The sequence below is a fragment of the Alosa alosa genome, chromosome 10, assembly GCF_017589495.1.
Source record: "Alosa alosa isolate M-15738 ecotype Scorff River chromosome 10, AALO_Geno_1.1, whole genome shotgun sequence".
NCBI classification, from domain to species: Eukaryota; Metazoa; Chordata; class Actinopteri; order Clupeiformes; family Clupeidae; genus Alosa; species Alosa alosa.
The window spans coordinates 24802710-24824648 of record NC_063198.1 but is presented as its reverse complement, the minus strand read 5'-3'; the positions used below and the strand labels follow the sequence as shown (position 1 = coordinate 24824648).

At 43.8% G+C, this 21939-nt stretch overlaps 1 protein-coding gene across 1 annotated transcript in view; it reads right to left on the bottom strand.

Moving 5' to 3' along the window:
* Positions 1–2976: 2976 nt before the first annotated feature.
* LOC125301794 (arf-GAP with coiled-coil, ANK repeat and PH domain-containing protein 3-like) overlaps positions 2977–21939 on the bottom strand; it is an 85174-nt gene continuing 66211 nt past the window's right edge. The window contains exons 11-26 of the mRNA XM_048254530.1: positions 17357–17469; positions 16767–16818; positions 16451–16551; positions 16059–16170; positions 14531–14742; positions 13603–13672; positions 13219–13313; positions 11938–12152; positions 11625–11717; positions 11242–11334; positions 10861–10973; positions 9612–9721; positions 9272–9382; positions 8937–8998; positions 4788–4846; positions 2977–3964 (exon numbers count right to left, since the gene is read on the bottom strand). Coding sequence (XP_048110487.1) covers positions 3896–3964; positions 4788–4846; positions 8937–8998; positions 9272–9382; positions 9612–9721; positions 10861–10973; positions 11242–11334; positions 11625–11717; positions 11938–12152; positions 13219–13313; positions 13603–13672; positions 14531–14742; positions 16059–16170; positions 16451–16551; positions 16767–16818; positions 17357–17469 — 1680 coding nt within the window. The 3' untranslated portion in view covers positions 2977–3895. The remainder of the gene's footprint in view (positions 3965–4787; positions 4847–8936; positions 8999–9271; positions 9383–9611; positions 9722–10860; positions 10974–11241; positions 11335–11624; positions 11718–11937; positions 12153–13218; positions 13314–13602; positions 13673–14530; positions 14743–16058; positions 16171–16450; positions 16552–16766; positions 16819–17356; positions 17470–21939) is intronic.

Below are 21939 nucleotides of genomic sequence, written 5' to 3'. Positions count from 1 at the left end.
TTGTATTTATGGGCCCGCAGTTTCCACAAATGTAAGCAGATGATAGAACATGTGTGTGAATATGTCACATAATTTTTTTCAAGTCTGGATAAATACGATACAGCACTAAATATGGATGTATTTCTGTAGTTGCTCTCACAGAAATCCCCTGAGAGAATAAGCTTAGATCAAAGATAGTGCACAATACAAGCCACCAGTTTCTCGCTTCTATATTTAGTGAGGTGGGAACTAACACTTTCCTTAGAGTTACAGTATATTTTGAAGCCTTAAAGTTGAGAACCACAGCTTCACATTCAGTTACTTTAATCACACCTGGTACCTTTAGTGATATATTTTAATACCAACATGAAGAATAATAAACCTAGAGAGTATACGTTTTGCTCATCTCGTGAACTTGTCCAACTAAAACCAGTGTTGGATTGGGAGGATAGCTTCATGCAATGGCCATAAACAGCATTATTAATGTATCATACATAATGCAGCTATTATTACTATCATACTAAGTTGGTGTCTTACATCAGTTTTTCTCAAACTTTTTCAGACCAAGGACCACTTAACCAATAATAAAAAACACTCACGGACCACCTAGCTAAAGGGGAAAAAAAACAGTAGACCTACTTCAACAGTATATATTAGGTAATAGGCATACTCACTGAACAACCTTGCTTATTGTCTTTGCACCTTGCTTATTGTGTCAGAGGACTCATATGATTTAAACTGACGTAGTTAACATAGGCAGTGTTGCAGAACTGTTTGGATTTACATACAAGTTGGTTCAATATTGCAAACAACTCATCTATATTACAACCCCAAAACAGAAAAAGTTGGGACGTTGTGTAAAATGTGAATAAAAACAGAATGTAATAATCTACAAATCTCTTAAACTCATATTTGGTTGCAAAAAGGACACAGACAACATATGAAATATTGAAAATGACAAATTAGATAGATAGATAGATAGATAGATAGATAGATAGTTTATTGATCCCCAGGGGAAATTCAAGGTCTCAGTAGCATACAGACAACACACACATCCACTAACAGAAGAAAAAGTAATTAAAAGTATAATATAAAAACACAACTAAGCAATAAGGACAGTAGAAGATAAAGAATATACTAAATATACTAAAATACAAATTATACTAACTAACACTTAATCTAAATCAATTATAAAAACAGTATCCACATAGTGGTGATTAATCAAAGAGGCGCTTAATTACTGAGGCAGGGACTTAGCCTGTGATTCTCTGTGCATAGTAAGGTAAGATCAGGTGCTCTGTGTGAATGAGTGTCATGGTGATAGTGGTCATGGTGATAGTGCAAATGAGTAAGTCCAACAGTGCAACAGTGCAAAAATAGAGTCTATATATCTATATATATCTATATATATCTTGCATCTGAACTCTTCATATCTATATATATATAACTATTTTAAGAAAAGGTATAAGTGTGGCCACAGTTCGGCTATAGCATGGAGGGAGGGGTTATGAACATGTGCTAATGTGCTAACACAAACAGTGAGGCAGAAAGACAGTGGTAAAAAGTGGCTAGTGGACAGACAGTATCCAAACATGGAGGGGGTGAAATTAGTCTATTTCATGGAAAATATGTTAATTTTGAATTTGATATCAGCAACATGTTTCAAAAAAAGTTGGGACGGGGGTAACAAAATGCTGGAAAAGTTGTGTAATGATAAAGAAAACAAAAGGAAGAATGTTTCACAACTAACTAGGGTAACTGGCAACACAATCGGGGTATGAAAAAGAGCAGCCCAGAGAGGCAGGGTCTCTTAGAAGTAAAGATGTAGGGGTATTCATCCCTCAGTGTTAACCTGTGTGCACAAATGATGAAACAATGTCACTTTAATGCTTTTTCACATGAAATTGTAACATATTTAAGGAGTTCATCATCTACAGGACATAATATTATTAAAACATTCAGAGAATCCAGAGAAATCTTTGCAAATAAGGGAAATAGCTGAAAAACAAATTGGATGGCCGTGGTCTTTTGGACCTCAGATGGCACTGCATCAACACCAGACCTGTTTCCAGACCTGCCATTGTATGGGCTCAGGAAAACCTCTGATAACCATTGTCTATGTGCCCAGTTTGATACTCAATTCAAAAACTGCAGCCAAAATTGTAACAGCAAAAATTGTATTGAGACATGATACAGAAAATACCACCCTCTTATCTGGGCCTGAGCTTGTTTAAAATGGACTGAGGTAACGTGGAAAAAGGTCCTGTGGTTAGAATCAAAGTCAAATTATTTTTGGAAATCATGGACTCATCTGGGCTAAAGGGGAGAGGGCCTATCCAAGTATTCAACCTATCCAACTTGTTTTAGCGCTCAGTTTGAATCCTAACATCTATGACGTGTGGAGGAGCATTAGTGCCTACAGCATGAGCGTCTTGCACATTTGGCAAAGCACAATCAATTCTGAATAATGTATACAGGTTTTGAGCAACATATACTGCCATCCAGGTAATGTCTTTTCCAGAGATGACCTTGAACATTTCAGGAAAACAATGCCAAAATGAATTCTGCACATATTTAAATAGTATTTCTCCATAGAGGAAGAGTCCAGGTGCTAAGATGACCTATCTGCAGTCCAGATTTGGTCAAATTAGGTGCATAATGGAATGAAAAGCATGACTAAGGATACCCATACTGTTGAGCAACTGAAATCCTTTATCGGTGAGTAATGGGACATTTCATTCTCAAAACTGTAGCAAATGGTCTCCTCAGTTCCTAAACATTTACAGAATTGTGTTAAATGAAGAGGTGAAGCAGTACAGTGGTAAACATGCTCCCGTCCCAACTTTTTTTGAAACACGTTGCTGGCATCAAATTCAAAATTAACATATACTTTCCATGAAAGAGTCCAAGAGTACTTTCCATGAAAATGTCATGTTCAACATTGCATATGTTGTCTATGTCCTTTTTGCTGCTAAATATGGGTTTATGAGACTTGTATATTGTGACATTCTGTTTTTATTTGCATTTTACACAACGTCCCAACTTTTTCTGTTTTGGGGTTGTATATTTTACCACGTCTGTCCGCTGTCCACTTCGAATAAATTGCGGACCACTAGTGGTCCCCAGACCACACTTTCAGAAACACTGTCTTACATCACACATTCACCCAAGAACCTTTGATTTTAGGGAATATATTTGCAAAGACCACTAGAGGGCGCACACACTCAACTCAGAACCAAAGGGATCTGCTTCAATTCAAAGAACTATCACATATATTGTTATGAGGGACACACATCGGGTGTATTTCGACAGTTTGAATGTGTCTTAACTTTATGTTCTCATTATTAGACAAAAAACAGTTTACATTTTTAATATCATGTTTAAGAAAAAGTAACATGTTCATGTGCAATATATAAATCCTATACAATCTTAAATCTTATCACAGGAGTTTGCAATAATAAAATATTGAGTGCATCACTGAAAAGAAAACTAGAAATCCTAATAGTAGTTTTAGGACAGTAATTAGTTTAGTATCACTGATTGCTGTGCATTACCCTTATTTAGTTACAAGAATGTAGAGAAATTATGAAGTGAAGGTCCTGATCTGTTTGCAAACATACACACACACACACACACAAACCTAACATGTCCCATGATCTGTGATGTAGGTCAGACGCATAAAACTCAGACTCTCTTGTGTTGTCTTACGTCTCTTCACCAGTTATTTTTAAACAGTCACCCACATATCTCAAGACTCCAATCAGTTCTTCATGTAACAATTGAGGGACACTGAAAGGTGCGTTTTTTGGGTGGTTTCCATGCCAACAGTCCTCAAATGTAGTAAAGGTGTCTAAACACGGTCGGCTACTCGGGGGCTGGGGCATCCTGGGAGATCTGGAAGGCAGGTTCGTCCTATTCAGCTTTTGGGGGAGGTGAGTCGCCAGGTCCGAAAACTCCCCAGGGAGGCGAGGGGGTGAGGTGACATCTGCAACAGAGACATTGGTGATGGAAGAGCTCAGGTGAGTGGAAGAGATCAGGTGAGTAGGAGAGAACAGGGAGAGATCATGTGAGTGGGAGAGATCAGGTGAGTGGAAGAGATCAGGTGAGTGGGAGAGATCAGGTGAGTGGAAGAGATCAGATGAGTAGGAGAGATCAGGGAGAGATCAGGTGAGTGGGAGAGATCAGGGAGAGATCAGGTGAGTGGGAGAGATCAGGTGAGTGGAAGAGATCAGGGAGAGATCAGGTGAGTAGGAGAGATCAGGGAGAGATCAGGTGAGTGGGAGAGATCAGGTGAGTAGGAGAGATCACGTGAGTGGAAGAGATCAGGTGAGAAGGAGAGATCAGGGAGAGATCAGATGAGTGGGGGAGATCAGGTAAGTGGGAGAGATCAGGTGAGTGGAAGAGCTCAGGTGAGTGGGAGAGATCAGGTGAGTGGGAGAGATTGGATAGACCTCCAGGAAAGACCATGGTGCAGCTAGAAATGGAAAGATCTCAGTAAAGTGCAAAAACCTGTGAAGCCTTTTTAAAATATTCACCTACCTGTCAAGGTTTCATATATTTTCATATATTGAGGTGACGGTCATATCCCAGTCAAATTGTTTATTTCTACCCTTGCATTGACATGTATGTTAGTCTGAGGCAGCTAAAAAGTTCTCACTGAATGATTGTAGGCCTATTGACGCAAAGGGAAACCAATGGCACCATAAAACAACACACCAGCAGAGTCCCACTCCCATTCTTATTCCCAGCCCCAATCCCAATGCCACACTAAAACCCAATCCAGACGCCAACAGGGAAATGCCACTCACTCGGTCCCGGAAATCCTTCCGCTTTACGTTCGGTGGAGAGACGGGACTTCCTGTGTTAGCTGTACAAAACAACAAGGGTAAGTGTGAAGTTGTCGCATAAGAGTTTAAGAGTGCAGCACGCACATCCAAGTAGTTGAGTACTGGGTGCTGGACAGGAAGGCACAAGCAAGTAGAAGAACGTTGAGTCCGCACACCAGAATCTGCTCCTTACGGAGTTTTTTTTATTTGTAGGCTATATCACCACGTATCATGACGTTTCGGCCCCAGTCTGATGAAGGGCTGGGGCCCGAAACGTCACGTGGTGATATAGCCTACAAATAAAAAAAACTCTAAGGAGCAGATTCAAGTGTGAAGTTGTCTCCATCATCATCCCCGTCTGTCAAATACAACTGGGACATCTTGCTCTGTGTGAAGTGTGTCCTGTCACTGCATGATGTATAGCAGTATAACCTTCATTCAGAGGGCCCAGACAAACACAATTTAAAACAGCTCAGTGGTCTTATATAGTGTCTTGTCTGTCCATATGAAGAGCTCTATTCCAAAACACTGTCAAGTGTCAATCCATTTTTGAAAAAAATAATAAGTCATGTTATTTAATTGTGTATTTTCGGTAATATCAATAAAAGTGAAGTTGCGTTGTTTTGCGTTGTAAATAAAATAACAAAAACCCAGTTCCACTGAAATTACTTCAAACAACAACAAAAAAAGAAAAGTAAAAAGAAAAAAGCATTAAAATGGTTGATTTTGAAAAAAGAGCTCTTTTTGTGACATTTGAAGATGCTAGTGAGTGACAATGAATGGTTTCATAATGTCACCCTTTAAAAAAACAGCTGAGTGTTGTGTCTTCTTGAGATGATTGCTCCCACCATAGATATTATAAATATATTTATAATAGCTATGGCTTCCACCACCGTTATCCCCACAGAGTATAGAAATGACAGAAGCAGCATTCACCCAAAGCCCAGTGGAGAGATTTGGAAACCCAGATTCAGAATGAGAGAAAAGAAGCAGACTGTGACAGAGGAGTTTCTTTTTTGTTTTTATTTGGAGTTTTTGTTCTTTCTCAGCGTCTCCAGGACTGAGGGAAAGGTGTGCAGAAGGTTTCAGCTGAGTGTGAATTACACAAAATGTCTCCAAAACACAGACAATCATCTAACAAGTAAAAGAGAGACTGTCCAGTCAGGTTGAGGAGAGCGCAGAAACAGGAAACAGTTGAGCAGTTAAAAGTGGACAGAGGTTTTTTTTTTTTATCATATTTACAGCATGTTAATGGAAGCTCGCTTCACACCCAAAGACACAACACTTAACACTTTTAATGGACTGGTCCTTCACAGTGACATTGTGCTCACTGTCAGGAAAGACACTGTAATGGTTCAGCCTATCCACTTTTATGGTATCAGTCAATACCACTGTGAATGGCAACACTCTCTAAAGAAATCTAATCAATTTCGACCACAGTACAAGGACAAAAGCTCTTTAAGAGTCACTTAATTACATTTTTAGTGTATTAAATATTTTTTTGGGTGAAATGAAAACATTTCAGGTGATTAATGACCAAAACGAACCACACAGATTTAAGAAAGGCCAAATGATTTTGTATTTTCTTTTCAGGGATGTTTGTCAAATTGAACTGAAATGTTGGAAACTAGTGGAGGTAGTTTAATTCACTGTCTAGAAAATGAATAATATCTATAAAATATGGATGTGCTATATCTCATAGTGAGAATGTTTCTGTTTTTACCATCATCAAACACCATCTATTGACGTATGTCGTTCTACTAATGACCAGATGTTCTGCTAAGCTTTCATAGAAGTAGAGTAATGAGTTTAAGCATAAAGTTAACAATAACAGTCAACTAGAAATCAGCTGGAATCATGGCAAAGGAAATCATGCAGTTTAACTGGATGGTAAGTTTCTGCGTTGTTGACAGAAATGGTCATGCATATAAAACAGTCAGCCGAGAAAGGAGATGTTCACTATAAACTCAAACGGAACAATCTGGTCTGCTCAGAGAACAGCATGCTAAATGATATTGTTGAAGTTCCGTTGCTACTAATGGGTTTCGCTGATGTGTATGTGGAGTTAGACAGCCTCTTACAATGATAAATCATAAAGCATAGGCCTACACAACCTACAGAGTGTTGAGTATGAAATATATCACCAGGAAACAGTCAGACAGTGTGGAGTATCATAACAGGGTACATCCACCCAGGCAATGCAAGAAAATACTGAGAAACGTGTGTCAAATGTATATAAAAACACCAAATGCCGTCAGGCATAAGCATTCAAGGGGCATAAAAATATGTAAATATTTATCTTATCACCACGTGACAAGTAAATATGTAAACCGCATCATCATCACGACTATCTCTATAAATAAATTAGACCATCTCTAATTTTTAAACATCTCTAATTTTAAACATCTCTAATTGGAGCTCTCGTGCTGTATTCGTAGTTGAGGACTCTGCAGGAACGAAGCACCATGCCAGTCTACTGTGTGCTGTCAATGCAAGGCCAATAGAAAATAGACCTATTCAATGCAAAACATTATTTGATACGGAAAGGAAAACAAACAAACAAACAAACAAACAAACAAACAAACAAACAAACAGACAAAAGAAATCACAGGAACACAGCTGTTCTGCACATGTCAGTGACCATTGCACGAGTCCTCTGGGTAGAAAAACTAAACAAATATAAATAAAAACATCATGACATGACACAAACCATTCTTCTAACCACATACAAATGAAATGATAAAAAAATAATATCAATATAATACTGTATGAAGGAAAAGTGCACACAGTTGCATTTCAAAAAAAAAAAAAAAACGATGCTTCCATGTTCTAGCATTTTGTTGTGAAATTATAGCATCCTTCTGCATGCTCTCTCTCTCTCTCACGCTCTCTCTCTCACACTCTCTCTCTCTTTTTCTCTCTCTTAGATAGGTCTCATGAGCGGGAGTTCCTGACCACGCATGCAGCCTTCTGATTGGCTACTGAAGGCTCTCCCAGCTCTCCATGAGGCCTAGCTACAGCTGCAGCTACTTTAGCCACTCTGGGTTTTCGGCGTGAGGATTCCGGACCCTCGCAACGACACACACACACCACCGCGACAACGCCACTGGACATCATATGACATCATGCCACTGATAACAGCTATACAGTTAGAACAGTTTCACAGGTTTTCAACACCCCCACCCACTAAAGGGGGGGAGGCTACTTTGAGTAACAGTCTTTTTGGGGGTGTGTGAGTATCTTCTCCCTATGGCCTGAGGGGTGGACCTGTGTGTGTGTGTGTGTGTGTGTCAATCAACACACAATCAACGCAATAGACTCAATAGGCTCACACACTCATGTGATGTGATGTGAGGTCAAGTGGGGCCATTTCTGGAGGGGCTTTGGAGGACTGTCTCAGCCTCTCCTGTTAACACAAATACAATCTGCCTCATTTAATACTGTTTTTCACAAGAGGCTATTGACCTCAGGGTCATTTTAGAATAATACTGTTAGGAAATACTTCTAAATCAGACTGATCGTTTGCTTGTTCTCAGATGCTAACGTTACCTACAGTACATACATGAAAGCAGGAATGCAAACTCTGAACCCAAGAGCCAGCTCCTGTAACTGTTTTTTTAAGGACTATATCACAGCCTAAGCTCCACAGCTGGGCAGCACTGCATAATGACAAGGGACGGGTCAGTCCCAGCCCATACACACACACACACACACACACACACACACACACACACTCCAGGACAGATGAGTGTGTTACAGCGATTTGGCTGACAGGCCTGGCTGACAGAGCTAGGAGTACAGGTGTCTCTCTGCCAGCCGATCTCATAGGTGCCACTCCCAATATTGTTTGGGTTCCTTGCCAGTCAACGTGAGGCTAATTTTACAGCCTTGGGCTCAAGGAGAGTGTGATCTCCCTTCAGCTAATGTTGTACGGATTTACAAAAAATTGTGGACAGAATCTAATGTTTTGCCCCCTCAATCTCCACCCCACTGGGCCTCGACCCCCCACCCCACCTAGTGTCGCCCCCCAGTGGCTGGGCCGATACTAGCACTCGTCTATGGTGAGGCAGATGAACTCCTGAATGCATTTCCTGTACTGCTGTTCTGTGGGGCTACTGCTATGGTAGTGACCTGGGTGGCCGATGGGTCCGTCCGACTCCCGCATCTCCTCGTTCATCCGCGCTAATCGCAACCTGGAGGGGGTGTTGAGAGAGACAAGAGATGATGGTCAATGATTAAGAGAGAGGTAAAAAATCATGAGTCATAATGTGTATGTGTGTGTGTGTGTGTGTGTGTGTGTGTGTGTGTGTGTGTGTGTGTGTGTGTGTGTATGTGTGTGTGTGTGTGTGTGTGTTTCTGTGGAGTTTATGTAGAGGATGACTGGTGCCTGTGTGTGTGGGAGTCTGTGTATGTGTATTGGTGAGCCGTGTGTGAAATGAGTGTTTGGAGGTGGGAGAGTAACTCACAGGGTGACGATGTCTGCGTTAGCCGCCTGCACAGCGATGCTCAGGGGGTCCTGGCCGTCTTCATCTACCTCAGTCTGCGAAGCTCCTCGCTTCAGGAATAAAGACACCTGCCTGCAGATTTACATTCACACACACACACACACACACACACACACACACACACACACACACACACACACACACACACACATAGTCAAATCTGACAGCCAAGGGACACTCAAATTTGAAATGGATTTTAAGTTATTTGACTGAAAGAAGTCCTATTCCCAGACTGTGTGTGTGTGTATATGTGTGTAGTGTGTATGTGTGCATGTGTGTGTAGTGTGTATGTGTGTCTCACCCTGTGTGGCCAAGGCATGTGGCATGGTGCAGGGGTCCTCTTCCCCTCATGTCCCTCTGGTTCACATCAGCACTGTTCTGCAACAGGAACTCACACGCTACCAGAGAACCCTGAGACAGAGAGAGAGAGAGAGAGAGAGAGAGAGAGAGAGAGAGAGAGATGGAGAGAGAGGAAAGGAGAGACAGAGGGAGAGAAGGAAGAGAGAGAGGGAGAGACAGAGAGATAGAGAGAGAGGGCAGAGAAAACAGAGAGGGAGAGACAGAGAGAGAGAGATAGAGAGAGAGAGAAGAGAGAGAAAGAAAGGGAGATAAGGATAGGGGAGAGATAGAGACAGAGTGCTATTAGATGAATAAATCTATTACATAACAGAATGTGATAGAGTCCCTGTGTCCCAGCATGTTCTCATGTAAGTAGCTGTGGGCCGCATTGTGCAGTCAGATTCTTCCACTGAGTCTGCACGCCTGTGCTCTGAATCTGGGCATCTTCATTGGCACTTTTCCTTGCTGCACATGTGTAGACTTTCTTCAGTCTACACATGTGATTTCGGGCATTTGTGAATCTGCATTTGAATGACTATGATTTCACGTCTCTTTATAGTGAATCAGTCTGCACATTTGATATGATTTCACATCTCTTTATAGTGAATCAGTCTGCACATTTGATATGATTTCACATCTCTTTATAGTGAATCAGTCTGCACATTTGATATGATTTCACATTTTTATAGATCATGATTTTGATATGATTTCACATCTCTTTATAGTGAATCAGTCTTTATATGATTTCAATCAGTCTGCACATTTGATATGATTTCACATCTCTTTATAGTGAATTTGTCTGCACATTGTTGTGGTAAATCTATTCTATTCTAATAGCTCTGTGACTCTGCCTGTCCTGTGTTTGTAAGGTGGCCTGTACGTGCTCAGTGCTGGATTATGGATTATTTTTTCCCTTTAGTGGCGCCTGTTCTCAAACCCCAAATGCCACGGCATAGATGAGGCGCCATTCTTGCCATTGGTTTTAATCCTATGGCTGACGGCGCGGTTGAAGACCCAAATCCGTCATGGCGATATGTGTAAATTCATTCCACCATGGCGGCCTTTTTTTTTACTTTGAATCTTGGACCTTCGCATTTTAATTTTTTGGCTGCAAACAAAAAATATTTTTACATTTGGCCTATGTATGCCTGTTCTCACCCCGTCCGGCATAGATGAGCTCTTGTTATCGTCCTCCTAGGATCCCCGTTGACAGGGCGCCGGTGTGCCAACTTCCCGTCACGGAGGCTGTCCTCGGGGTCCGACGCCTCCGAGGGCTCCATCTCCGCCTCCGCCTCGCCGCTCGACTCCTCAGACTCTTCACACTCTGGGGGTCCGAGGTCGAGGTGGAAATGGGCAGGGAAAGGGAGGGGGGTGGAGATTGTTGACATGTTTATTTAGGTGTTTTGGAGGTCAACACAAACATGTCAATCAAATTCAAACAAATGCTAGTTTGACTGCTGAATATGACCATATTTTACTTTTTAATCCATGTCTGATCTTTATCATGTTCAGTCTTTTGGTCTAGAGACCCATCCTTCCTGTTTAGGTGTTCTCTGATTGACAGGGAAGCCTCTCCTGCGTTGCGTACTCACCCTCCTCGGTGACGCTGTCCACGATGGAGCCGAACACCAGGATATCGGTGCTGCCGTCGGTGCTGCCGCCGAGCCCACTGTCACTGCTGAGACCTGCGGGGCCAACGAGCGCCAAGCCAAGGACACGTCACTCACACACCGCTTCACAAACACCAACATGCTCAACACCAGTAAATCAAGCCAGGGACATGTTATACGATACACACACACACACACACACACACACACACACCGCTTTGTACACACCAACATGCTCAACACCAATAACTCAAGTCACAACATGCTCAACACCAATAACTCAAGTCACGTCAGGGTCACGTCACTCACACACTAATACACCAACATACTCAAAAAGCTCCAAAACTCCACTCTGTCAGACTTACTACGAGGTCCAGCTCCGTTGTCGAAGTAGGAGAAGAGCGAGTCCAGCTCGTCTGGGCAGAAGAGAGAGTCTCGGCGAAACTTTGCTGCCGCAGCTGGAACACATGATGATTTACAGTAATACCATCAGACAGATATATGAACATGTTTAATAATTGATGATTTATATCAGATAGATATATGAACATGTTTAATAATTGAATATTCTCACAAAGGGACAAAAGGAGCTTTGTTTGTATAACTGTTTCAACAGGAGCAGGTGTGGCATTAGAAAGGCCAAAGGTGAAAGGTTGAGAGTAGAGTTAGAGTTAGTACCTGCGGATAGGTTGCCTGGCGACACACTGCCGGCGTCGTGGCGGTATTTCCGGCGTGTTTTTGGCGCTCGGACGGAGCTGTGTTGTCTGCGGCACTTCTTGGCATTCCAGTGATGCGACTTCCTATCGGCCTCAACGAGCGCCTCCGAGCCACACATCTTCTTCAGGAACTTCCTCTCCACGTACTTGGCCTTGATCCAGGCCTCCTTCTCCTGCCTGCAGGAACCAAACACACCACATTCAGTACCAGAACCCAACAGGAGCCACAGATGGAGAACTGAAGAGTTACTAAAGAGTACATAAAACCTTTAACCTTAGTACAAAAAACCTTTAGTGCATCTACCAGCACACAACTGGAGAACCACAAATGGAGATTCCAAAAGCTATATGGTACCTCCAAAAAGCCTTTGGTACATCTACAAGCACCTGACCAAAATAAGAAACACTTCGCCCTCAGCTCCATAACACCAGCGCCGCACAAAGACCTACACAGCAAATGAACTGAGTGAATTTCCACTTCCCACTGCACAGCACTGAGAGTTGTGCACGTCAGACACTTCAGCCTGTAAGTGGCTGTGAACTCACAAATTTGACACGGTCTAATTCTGTACCGAGTATGTTCTCTCTCTCTCTCTCTCTCTCTCACTTTCTCTCTCTCTCTCTCTCCACAGTACATACCAGCCCTAACTGAGTTACGCTCTGAGAACATTGGTACCACAAGCAGTCCTGTTCTGAAACGAGGACAGCAGGGACCAACCAGGACAAAAACACATACAAGTCTGACTGAAGTGGCGCTCTGGCTTCTCTAGGGACAGGGGCAGAATGAGGATTCCCTGTCCATTGCATTACCACTTAGTCTTACTTATCTAACATCCCACGATGGCCTCTGCTGTACTGGACATGTCACCACATACACCATCACAGCAGGGAATCATCAGTAACAAGCATGGGATTTATTGCGAGTGCACATTTAGCATCCATTCAGCAGCTCTAGAGCCATAATGGAGGCTGCTTTAAGTAGCATCCACAGCTTAGCTCTTGAGCCAAAATGGAGGCTGCTTTGAGTAGCATCCACAGAGTAGCTCTTGACCCGAAATAAAGGCTGCTTTGAGTAGCATCCACAGAGTATCTCTAGAGCCATAATGAGGGCTACTTAGAGTAGCATCCATAGAGTAGCTCTAGAGCCGTAAAGGCTGCTGCTTTGAGTAGCATCGATAGAGTAGCACTAGAGCCGTAATGGCGGCTGCTGATGGTATAGACGTGGCAGCTGCCCCAGTCTCACCGTGAGCTGGATGGGCCTGGCTTCTTCAGTCCTCTCTCCTCACACGTTCCCTCGTAGATGTGATTGATGACGGCGTTACCAAGCTCACACATCAGCTGCGCATCACACACGGAAGACACACACACACACACACATAGGCCTGCATTAAAAAGACATATATGCCCCCCCATACATTCGCACATAAAGTGAATTATACCTAATGTTTGTATTATCTTCAGGTGGGACGTATTAAACTACACATGAAACTACACGGTTAGATTTATACTCATATATTGCAATACCTCACCATGTAATTTCAATATGTGTGTGGTGTATTACTGTGGTTAGGGGGCTTGACTGTGAGTGTTTTTCCTGAAGGCTTGAAAGAAAAGAGCCTGAACCCACCTTGAGGAGCTCAGGTTCCCATGAGTCCAGTGTGAGGGACCGCACCTTAGAACAGTGGACCCCTAAACTCCTGCACAAACACACACACACATACACACACACACACACACACACACACAAAGACACATGAGTGGACAAACATCTGAGGACAGCACAATCTTTGCATAGTGTTTTATTGACCAGATAATGTCTGCACAAGTACAGCAATCGCATATGTGCAGTGTTCCCTGGAAAATAACCCATGGCTAAGGTGCTAATGCTAACTCACGGCTAAGGTGCTATTAGCAATGCTAACATCACCACTGCAATGGTCTCATACCAATTTAGATTTACTAAAGTAATACTAATAATTCAACTTCCACTACTCCTCAACAGCACTACTAGTATGCAATCCTGTGTGTGTGATTCTCTGTAAATCCTAATCTGAGTGTATCTACTGTACCTATCAGTGTGTGGAGCAGGTGGGGAGGATTTAATCTCATTAGCCGTCTACTGCCTTTAATCTCTACAGGGGCTGACAGGGCTAAAACACGCTTTATGCGTGACGTGTGTGTATCAGTAAATGTGAGTCTGTAAGTGTATGCGTGTGGGCATGCAAGCATGTGTGTGTGTGTGTGTGTGAGAGTCCTATGTAACGTCAGAGGGCCAGGTGTCTAACAGATGCTGGAAGAGTGTGTGTGTGTGTGTGTCTGTGTGTGTGTGTGTGTGTGTGTGTGTGTGTGTGTGTGTGTGTGTGTGACAGACGTACTTGATACACTGGGTACTATTGTGATTTGTCAGGTGTGCACTTGTATAAGAACGCGTATAACTCCACTGCTTGCATATGTGTGTGTGAGGGAGAGTGTGTGTGTGTGTGTGAGAGAGAGAGAGAGAGTGTAAGATTGTGTGTATCTGAGTGTGTGTGTGTGTGTGTGCGCGTGTTTCCTACCTGTGTATGCCTGAGCACTCTATACACAGCAGCACGCCCATGTTGATGCTGGCCCAGCGAGGATCAGCCTGGCCGCAGTCAGCACACAGCTCGTTGCCTGGCAATGACTGCACCCGCTGCAGGATGGTCTCGACGCCCCTGACGCTGCGTTCACGCGACTCGCTCGCCGACTCAATGCTGCTAGTTGACGGAGATGCCGTGCGGTCCAGTCGCTATGGAGACAAACAGACAGAGTGAATCTGGTTCAGTTAGAGAAACAAACCACCACCCAAAGTTCATGGGACATACTTCTAGGATTACAGCTTAAAATACATTTTTACCAAATTATTCAACATCGTATGACTAAGACTGAATATAAAAATGATCATAATGCAATTTACTAAACAACTTACTTCACTCTAATTAGTTGCTAATTGCTAATTAGTGACTAATCTGTATTAATTAGTATTAATTAGCTAACAAGCGCCCCTCTCTCCTTCTGCCTTTCCACTAATGACTGGTAATTGTTAGTGCCTGCTGTTTAGACGATTACTGGGCTCTGCAGGAACAGAATAGGGAGGTTTGTGTGTGTGTGTGTGTGTGTGTGTGTGTGTGTGTGTGTGTGTGTGTGTGTGTGTGTGTGTGTGTGTGTGTATGTGTGTCATCATGTGTAGCTGATGGGACTGGTGCTGTCGGCTGTTGCAAAGCACTGCCTGCTGAAAAAAACAGCTAGAACCAGAACTGGTAGCTGGTTTTAGCTGGTCTTTGCTGGTTTTCTTCCAGCTCTTGCTGGTCTTTACTGGTTTTCTTCCAGCTCTTGCTGGTCTTTGCTGGTGTAGCTGGTTGGGCCAGAAGGTGGACATGCTGGCGTGACCATCTGAGGAAGCTGGTCATGCTGGTGTGACTAGCATGTCACGTCGGATACAGCTGGTGTAAGATGGTCGTGCTGGTGACCAAGTCTGCCAAGCTTGACATTGTTGGTGTAAGATGGTCATGCTGGTTTGATAGAAAGATCAACAAAAGCTGGCATGGCCAGTTAAACCAACAATGTAGACCAGCAACACCAACTACAAATGACCAGCTTGAGGTGGTACGACAAGCAAAACCAGTTGAATCACCATCGTAAACTGAATAAACCAGCTGAAGGTATGTTGTTTCGCAAGAGATTTGCTGATCTAGCTGGTCAACCATCATAGGGTGGTCAAACAAGCTGGTCAACCAGCAAACCACCTTTAGCTGGTCAGGCTGTTTTTTTCAGCAGGGCTGTGTCTGAATTGTGTAAAGCACTGAATGTAGTAGCTACACTGATGGAAACTGTGATATACCAGGGTGTGGTTTGCTGTGACTGAGTTGACTGATTGTGATTGAGTGACTGATTGAGACTGAGTAACTGATTGTGACTGAGTTGACTGATTGTGACTGAGTGACTGATTGCGACTGACTGTGACTGAGTTGTGCTGTAGTTGTGTGATGTGGTTTGTTGACTGTGACTGAGCTGACTTGTGTTCAAATCTTCCACTGTTGGTGGAGTATGGCGCTGCGCTCTGACCTCGATGTAGTAGTTATCGGAGATCTCTCTGTAGGCAGAGGCGATGCTGGCCTGGACAGCCTGGATCCACGCCTGACGCAGCTTCTCTGATTCAGCTTGCAGCATACAGCTCCTGCAGTAGAGGGGGTGGAGTGTGAGGAGAAGAGTCGAATGCTATAAAACATACACAGACACACATATACCCCTCCACACACACACTATGCAGAGAGGCATCTATACACATACAGAGGCCCCCACCCCCCACCAACCATGCACACACGTGCACACACTCACAAACAAACTCACAAGCAACCATATACACACAGATAAATCGCCCTACACATCAACTCACACACAAATTCACAAAAAGCACAATCACACACACACATACACACTCCTAAATCAGTGCTTACTTTGTTGGAGACACCACCTCGAAGCAGAACCTCCTCTCAATGTCCTCACAGGGCTTCACTGAGCACAGCCTGAGGTCCTCCACCACCACTGTCAAAACATCCTGCAGCACAAACAACCAAGATATTAGCTTTACACACACACACACACACACACACACACACACACACATAAAGCTATTATAGTTTTTTGGTCTTTATTAGCTGGATTGAGACTGATACTTGCAACACACACACACACACACACACACACACACACACACACAAAAACGCTTAGAGTCTTTTGGTCTTTATTAGCTGGATTGAGACCGATACTTGCCTTTAGTTTCTTCTGATAGACCAGCTGGCTGTTCTGTATTGAAAACCACCGTCTGGAGAGACAGGGAGAGGAGCATTGTCACATATTGATGATATTATCCAAGATAGAGGAGACCTTTCGCGAATGTTTATATGGATTTGCTATCTACTTCACACATTCACTGAAAGTCCAGGAGTCCTGTAGTCTAGTCTGATTGGAGCTAGGGTAGATTAGATATACTGTGCTGATGTCTTTCTCATGTACTCAGGCTAAAAATGGTCTCCATGCCAGAGAACAGCTGATCTGTTTAACCACTACAGACAGAGAGAACATTGACTCACTGTCATGCTGGAATGGGATACAAACATAAACAAATGCATAGCACACACGAGTGAGAGGGAGAGAGGGAGAGAGAGAGAGAGAGAAAGAGAGAGACACACACACTCACACAGAAGGGTGTGCAACAGCACTGTTTTTTATGATCACAAAACTTACTGTATATACCCTCATACAGTAATACAAGACAGAGCTGAGCACAGTCCTTGCTAAATCTACAATGATTCTATATTCTACATGACCAAACTAAAACTGCCTCTGCTGGCTCTCCTTACCTGTTCCACGTCTTGAAGGCGTTGCTGGCCCTCTTGAACAGGTACCCCTCCATCACCACCCCGTTTGGGGCGTCCACGTTGAACTCCGCCTTCGAGTCATCATAGGAGAAATCCTGCAGGAGACACAAACACCTTCACAGTCAGACAAACCGGAGCAGATTACAGCATCATCACACACACACACACATTAAACACTAAAAATGAAAACAAAGTTATCACAGATATACAGTCTCCAGTTCTCTGGGTGATTACCTTCAACACTCACTCTGCAGAAACAGGGTAATACAACTCGAAGAAGAAGCAAATCTTTGAACAACACATTTTTCCAATGCAGAAAGCCTTCCATCAACTACTTGCATGTTTCAAATAAGGTGACGTCTGCAACAGTCATAATGGCAAGGACTAAGGAACATTTAAAACGTGAAAATGTGGCATCTTTCAAGGTTCAAGGTGTCAGATCTGGACACACACTGGCAAGGATCAGGTCTAACAGTAACTTCTCAGACAACGGACCAACTCTACAATTGCATAACACATGACAACAGACCAACTCTACAACTGTATAACACATAACAGACCAACTCAACTGCATAACAGGCATAACAGACTCCATCTCTACAACTTCAGAAGTACAGTAGATTTGGGGGCAGCCGTGGGCCCACTGGTGCATATGGACTTGTAAAGGGTTCCATCTCTTGGGCCGCGGCTGAAGTGCCCTTGAGCAAGGCACCTAACCCCTCACTGCTCCCCGAAAGCTGTTGTAGCAGGCAGCACACTGCGCCGGGATTAGTGTGTGCTTCACCTCACTGTGTGTTCACTGTGTGTTCACTGTGTGTGCTGTTTGTGTTTCACTAATTCACCGATTGGGTTAAATGCAGAGACCAAATTTCCCTCACGGGATCAAAAAGTATATATACTTAAATACATAAAATACTAGATGACTCATCCAATCAGAAACACATCTAGCAGTCTTAATCTTCAAAAGGACATGACTCACTTCACTGACTGTAAATATGTTATGTAGTCATTGACACCTCTTCTAGCAACTGACACTAGTACACCTGCGTCAGACCTGGGCCAAATCCAGGCCAGATGAGACATCTTCCTCTGCAGCTAACTGAACCGCATGCAGGTCTCCCACCTAGTGCTGCACAACAACACATGCAATCAGGCGTGACATCATGAGATCTGAGACAGAGTGGTTCGCGAGTGGAAACGCTGGTGACGCACCAGTGAAAGAAGACAAACATTTCTCCAACCATACGTTCACATAGGCACACGTGTGGCTGAAAGTCTTCACATCAAGACCAGTCCAGCAAATCCTAAGGCAACCTTAAAATATCTAAAACTATCATAGCCTATAAATAAATAATGGACTTTGTACATTTATAAAGCTTTTTTTTATTTGAAGTACTTTCTTTTGACATATTGCAATAGCCTGAGCAAACCGTTATCTTCCAAGAAATTAACGTCTAGTGTCAAACTTATTAACTTGGAAAGGGCTAAACATAGTAAAAATATCAATTTCTGTGCGTGTTTTTTATTTATTTTTTATATCCTGCAATAAAAAGTGCAACGGGAATATAATTGGTTTATCTCTGTACTGTTCCTTCAAAAGCACACCTTTATCGCACGTTTAGAAAGCATAGGCTTTAGGCTACATCAAAACAACAACATGAACATTTAACCAGCATAATGGTAAAGATTCATGGCTGCTACTAAAACAAATCGGGAATCTCTGCATTCGGTATCGGGTTATCTAGAGAAACTGCTCAATTTTAAGAACAGTTCCTGTAAACTCACCAGATGATAATCCAACCTTCCGAAAATCTTCATTTTAAAAAAGTTAGTATGCAGACGCATTAAGTAAGTTTTCAAAATAGTCTACTATTGTGAAAGAAAACGTGAAAGCGCATCCGACGCTCTTCTTTTCTCTCCCTCAAAATCCCAGTGTCATTCCCAAGGTGGCAACTGACTGACTGACTCCAAAAACAGCGCGAGTGGACTCCCACCGACAACCTCTGGCTCGTGCTGCGTGATCCTCCACCGCCACCTGATTGCGCCTTGTGTCGCGCGGGACACGCGCAGCGCAGCTTATACACGCGATTAGCATACAGCTGTCGCCTCGTGTGCAACAGCTCTCTTGTGTGCCGCCGTGACCCGCGCCTCAACACACACCGCAAACATTATTTCACACACAGGGGCTGCCCGGCACACACCGCCTGCCCCGCGAATTTACGAGCGCCCCCGTGCCCAGTGACACTCCCCTGCCCCGAAGCACGGTCCCCGCCCGCACGGGCTCAGCGGGGGAAGTTCACTTTTGGAGTAGCCGGCGTCCATCTGTCTGACAGTCCACAAAACAATACCTGCTTAATCAAGCAGATATTATTGCCCTGGACGATCCCCCACACATCCATTTTTTACATCTGAGAGAGAACAATTGGCATGTTCACATCACGAACTAAGAGAGATCAGTGTTACAAATTTCCTACAGATTCTGACAGTGCTTGTGAATGGAACTAGACTGGACTACACTAGAACTGGACTACACTAGAACTGTATGTCTGTCATTTTCTCACCATTTTGACCATTGGGGCAAACTAGAGTGCCATGAGTGACAAGCTAGAGTGCCATGCCCAACCTATATCCTCCTCTGAATTTCACAGGAGGATATAGATTGGGCATGGCACTTTAACTTGTCTAGTCTGAATTATATGTTACCCATATAGATGGTCCTTGAGTTTCAAAGACAGAAAATGGACAAGAACAGGCCACATGGCAAATGTTAATCTTATATCAACAGTCAATGCACGCACACACACGCACACGCACACACACACACACACACACACACACACACACTCACACATGAAGCAAACATGAAGCAAATAACTACACATAGATACACACACACATGCACACAGCTGCCAGGCCACACTGAACATACCATAACTCAAGCAAATCCCAAGAGTGCCACAATGAAGTTATGCCTGCATAAAGGACTGTGTGTGTGTGTGAAGCAGATGCTCTGCAGGGCTGGTGTGTGAGGATGTCTGAAACAGCCGGGATGGTCGTAGATCTGCCACCCCACACCCTAAATGACAGCGAATGAGCGCGGGATAGAAAGTATAAGAATACTTTTTTGATCCCGTGAGGGAAATTTGGTCTCTGCATTTAACCCAATTGGTGGGTTAGTGAAACACAAACAGCACACAGTGAACACAGTGAACACACAGTGAGGTGAAGCACACACTAATCCCGGCGCAGTGAGCTGCCTGCTACAACGGCGGCGCTCGGGAAGCAGTGAGGGGTTAGGTGCCTTGCTCAAGGGCACTTCAGTGGCTCACTGGTCGGGGCTCGAACCGGCAACCCTCCGGTTACAAGTCCAGAGCTAACCAGTAGGCCACGGCTGCCCGAAGAGAGAGAAAGGGAAAGACAAAGATAGCATGAGAGGTAAAGAACAGAAATAGAATGTGAAACAGGAGGAGGGGGAAAAGATAACATGAGCGGAAAAAGGTGCAGGACAAATTTTAGATGTGAGGATGAGAGAAAGCAGGAAAGATAGAGGGAGAAGGAAAGAGAGACAGAGAGATAGAGAGAGAGAGGGAGAGGTGGAGAAAGAGAGAGCGGTTGACAGAGAGAAAGAGGGGTGGAGAGAAGAGTTTGGGTGGGACTCCGAACCAGATTATGGCCAGACGCTGGACACAGGTTCTGGGATAATGGACAGAGTTACAGGTGCTACCTGGGAATAGTGGACAGAGAGTTACAGGTGCTACCTGGAATAGTGGAGAGTTACAGGTGCTACCTGGGATAGTGGACAGTTACAGGGGCTACCTGGGATAGTGGACAGAGTTACTTGTGATAGTAGACAGAGAGTCTGTCAATGAAGACAGTATTCCACCTCTAACTAGCCCTTTCTCATGCCCACAGGTTAACAGAACCATTGTAGGATGAACTATACATTTCAGAAATTCAAATTGCCTTTCACTTCTATCACACTGCAAAGGAGTTAGAAAGCAGATATACCTACATTTACATGTACTCATTTAGCAGACACTGTTGTCCACTCTTGTCTTTCAGGCTACTGCACGCTAGCCCAGCTCCTTAACCACTACACTACCACCACCCTGATGCACCTGATGTTGATGATCTGATTATAATAGATAATAAAAGTGAACTTGTGTGTGTGCATGTGTGTGTGTGTGTGTGTGTGTGTGTGTGTGTGTGTGTGTGTGTGTGTGTGTGTCCTGTGAGGTTATACTCTTTCCGTTCTTCATGGTGCAGGGGTCCCGTCTCCGTAACGGCCCAGAGAGGGCCCCCCAACCATTCACTGGGGGGGCGGAGCTGAGCAGTTAATCTCCAGGAAGGGGTCAGCAGATCACCAGGGCGACAGGCAGCTTTGAGGAAGTGTGCTGAGCGGGGCAGACGGACCAGGAACTCTTGCTGACCAGCGGGCTGGACTGTCCACTTAAGCAGCTAATAGGCTTAAGATAGTGACTCTAGTGACTCTCTCACCCTGTCACTTGCTCTCTCTTTATCTGTCTCTCTGTCTGTCTGTCTGTCTCTCTGCCTGCCTGTCTCTC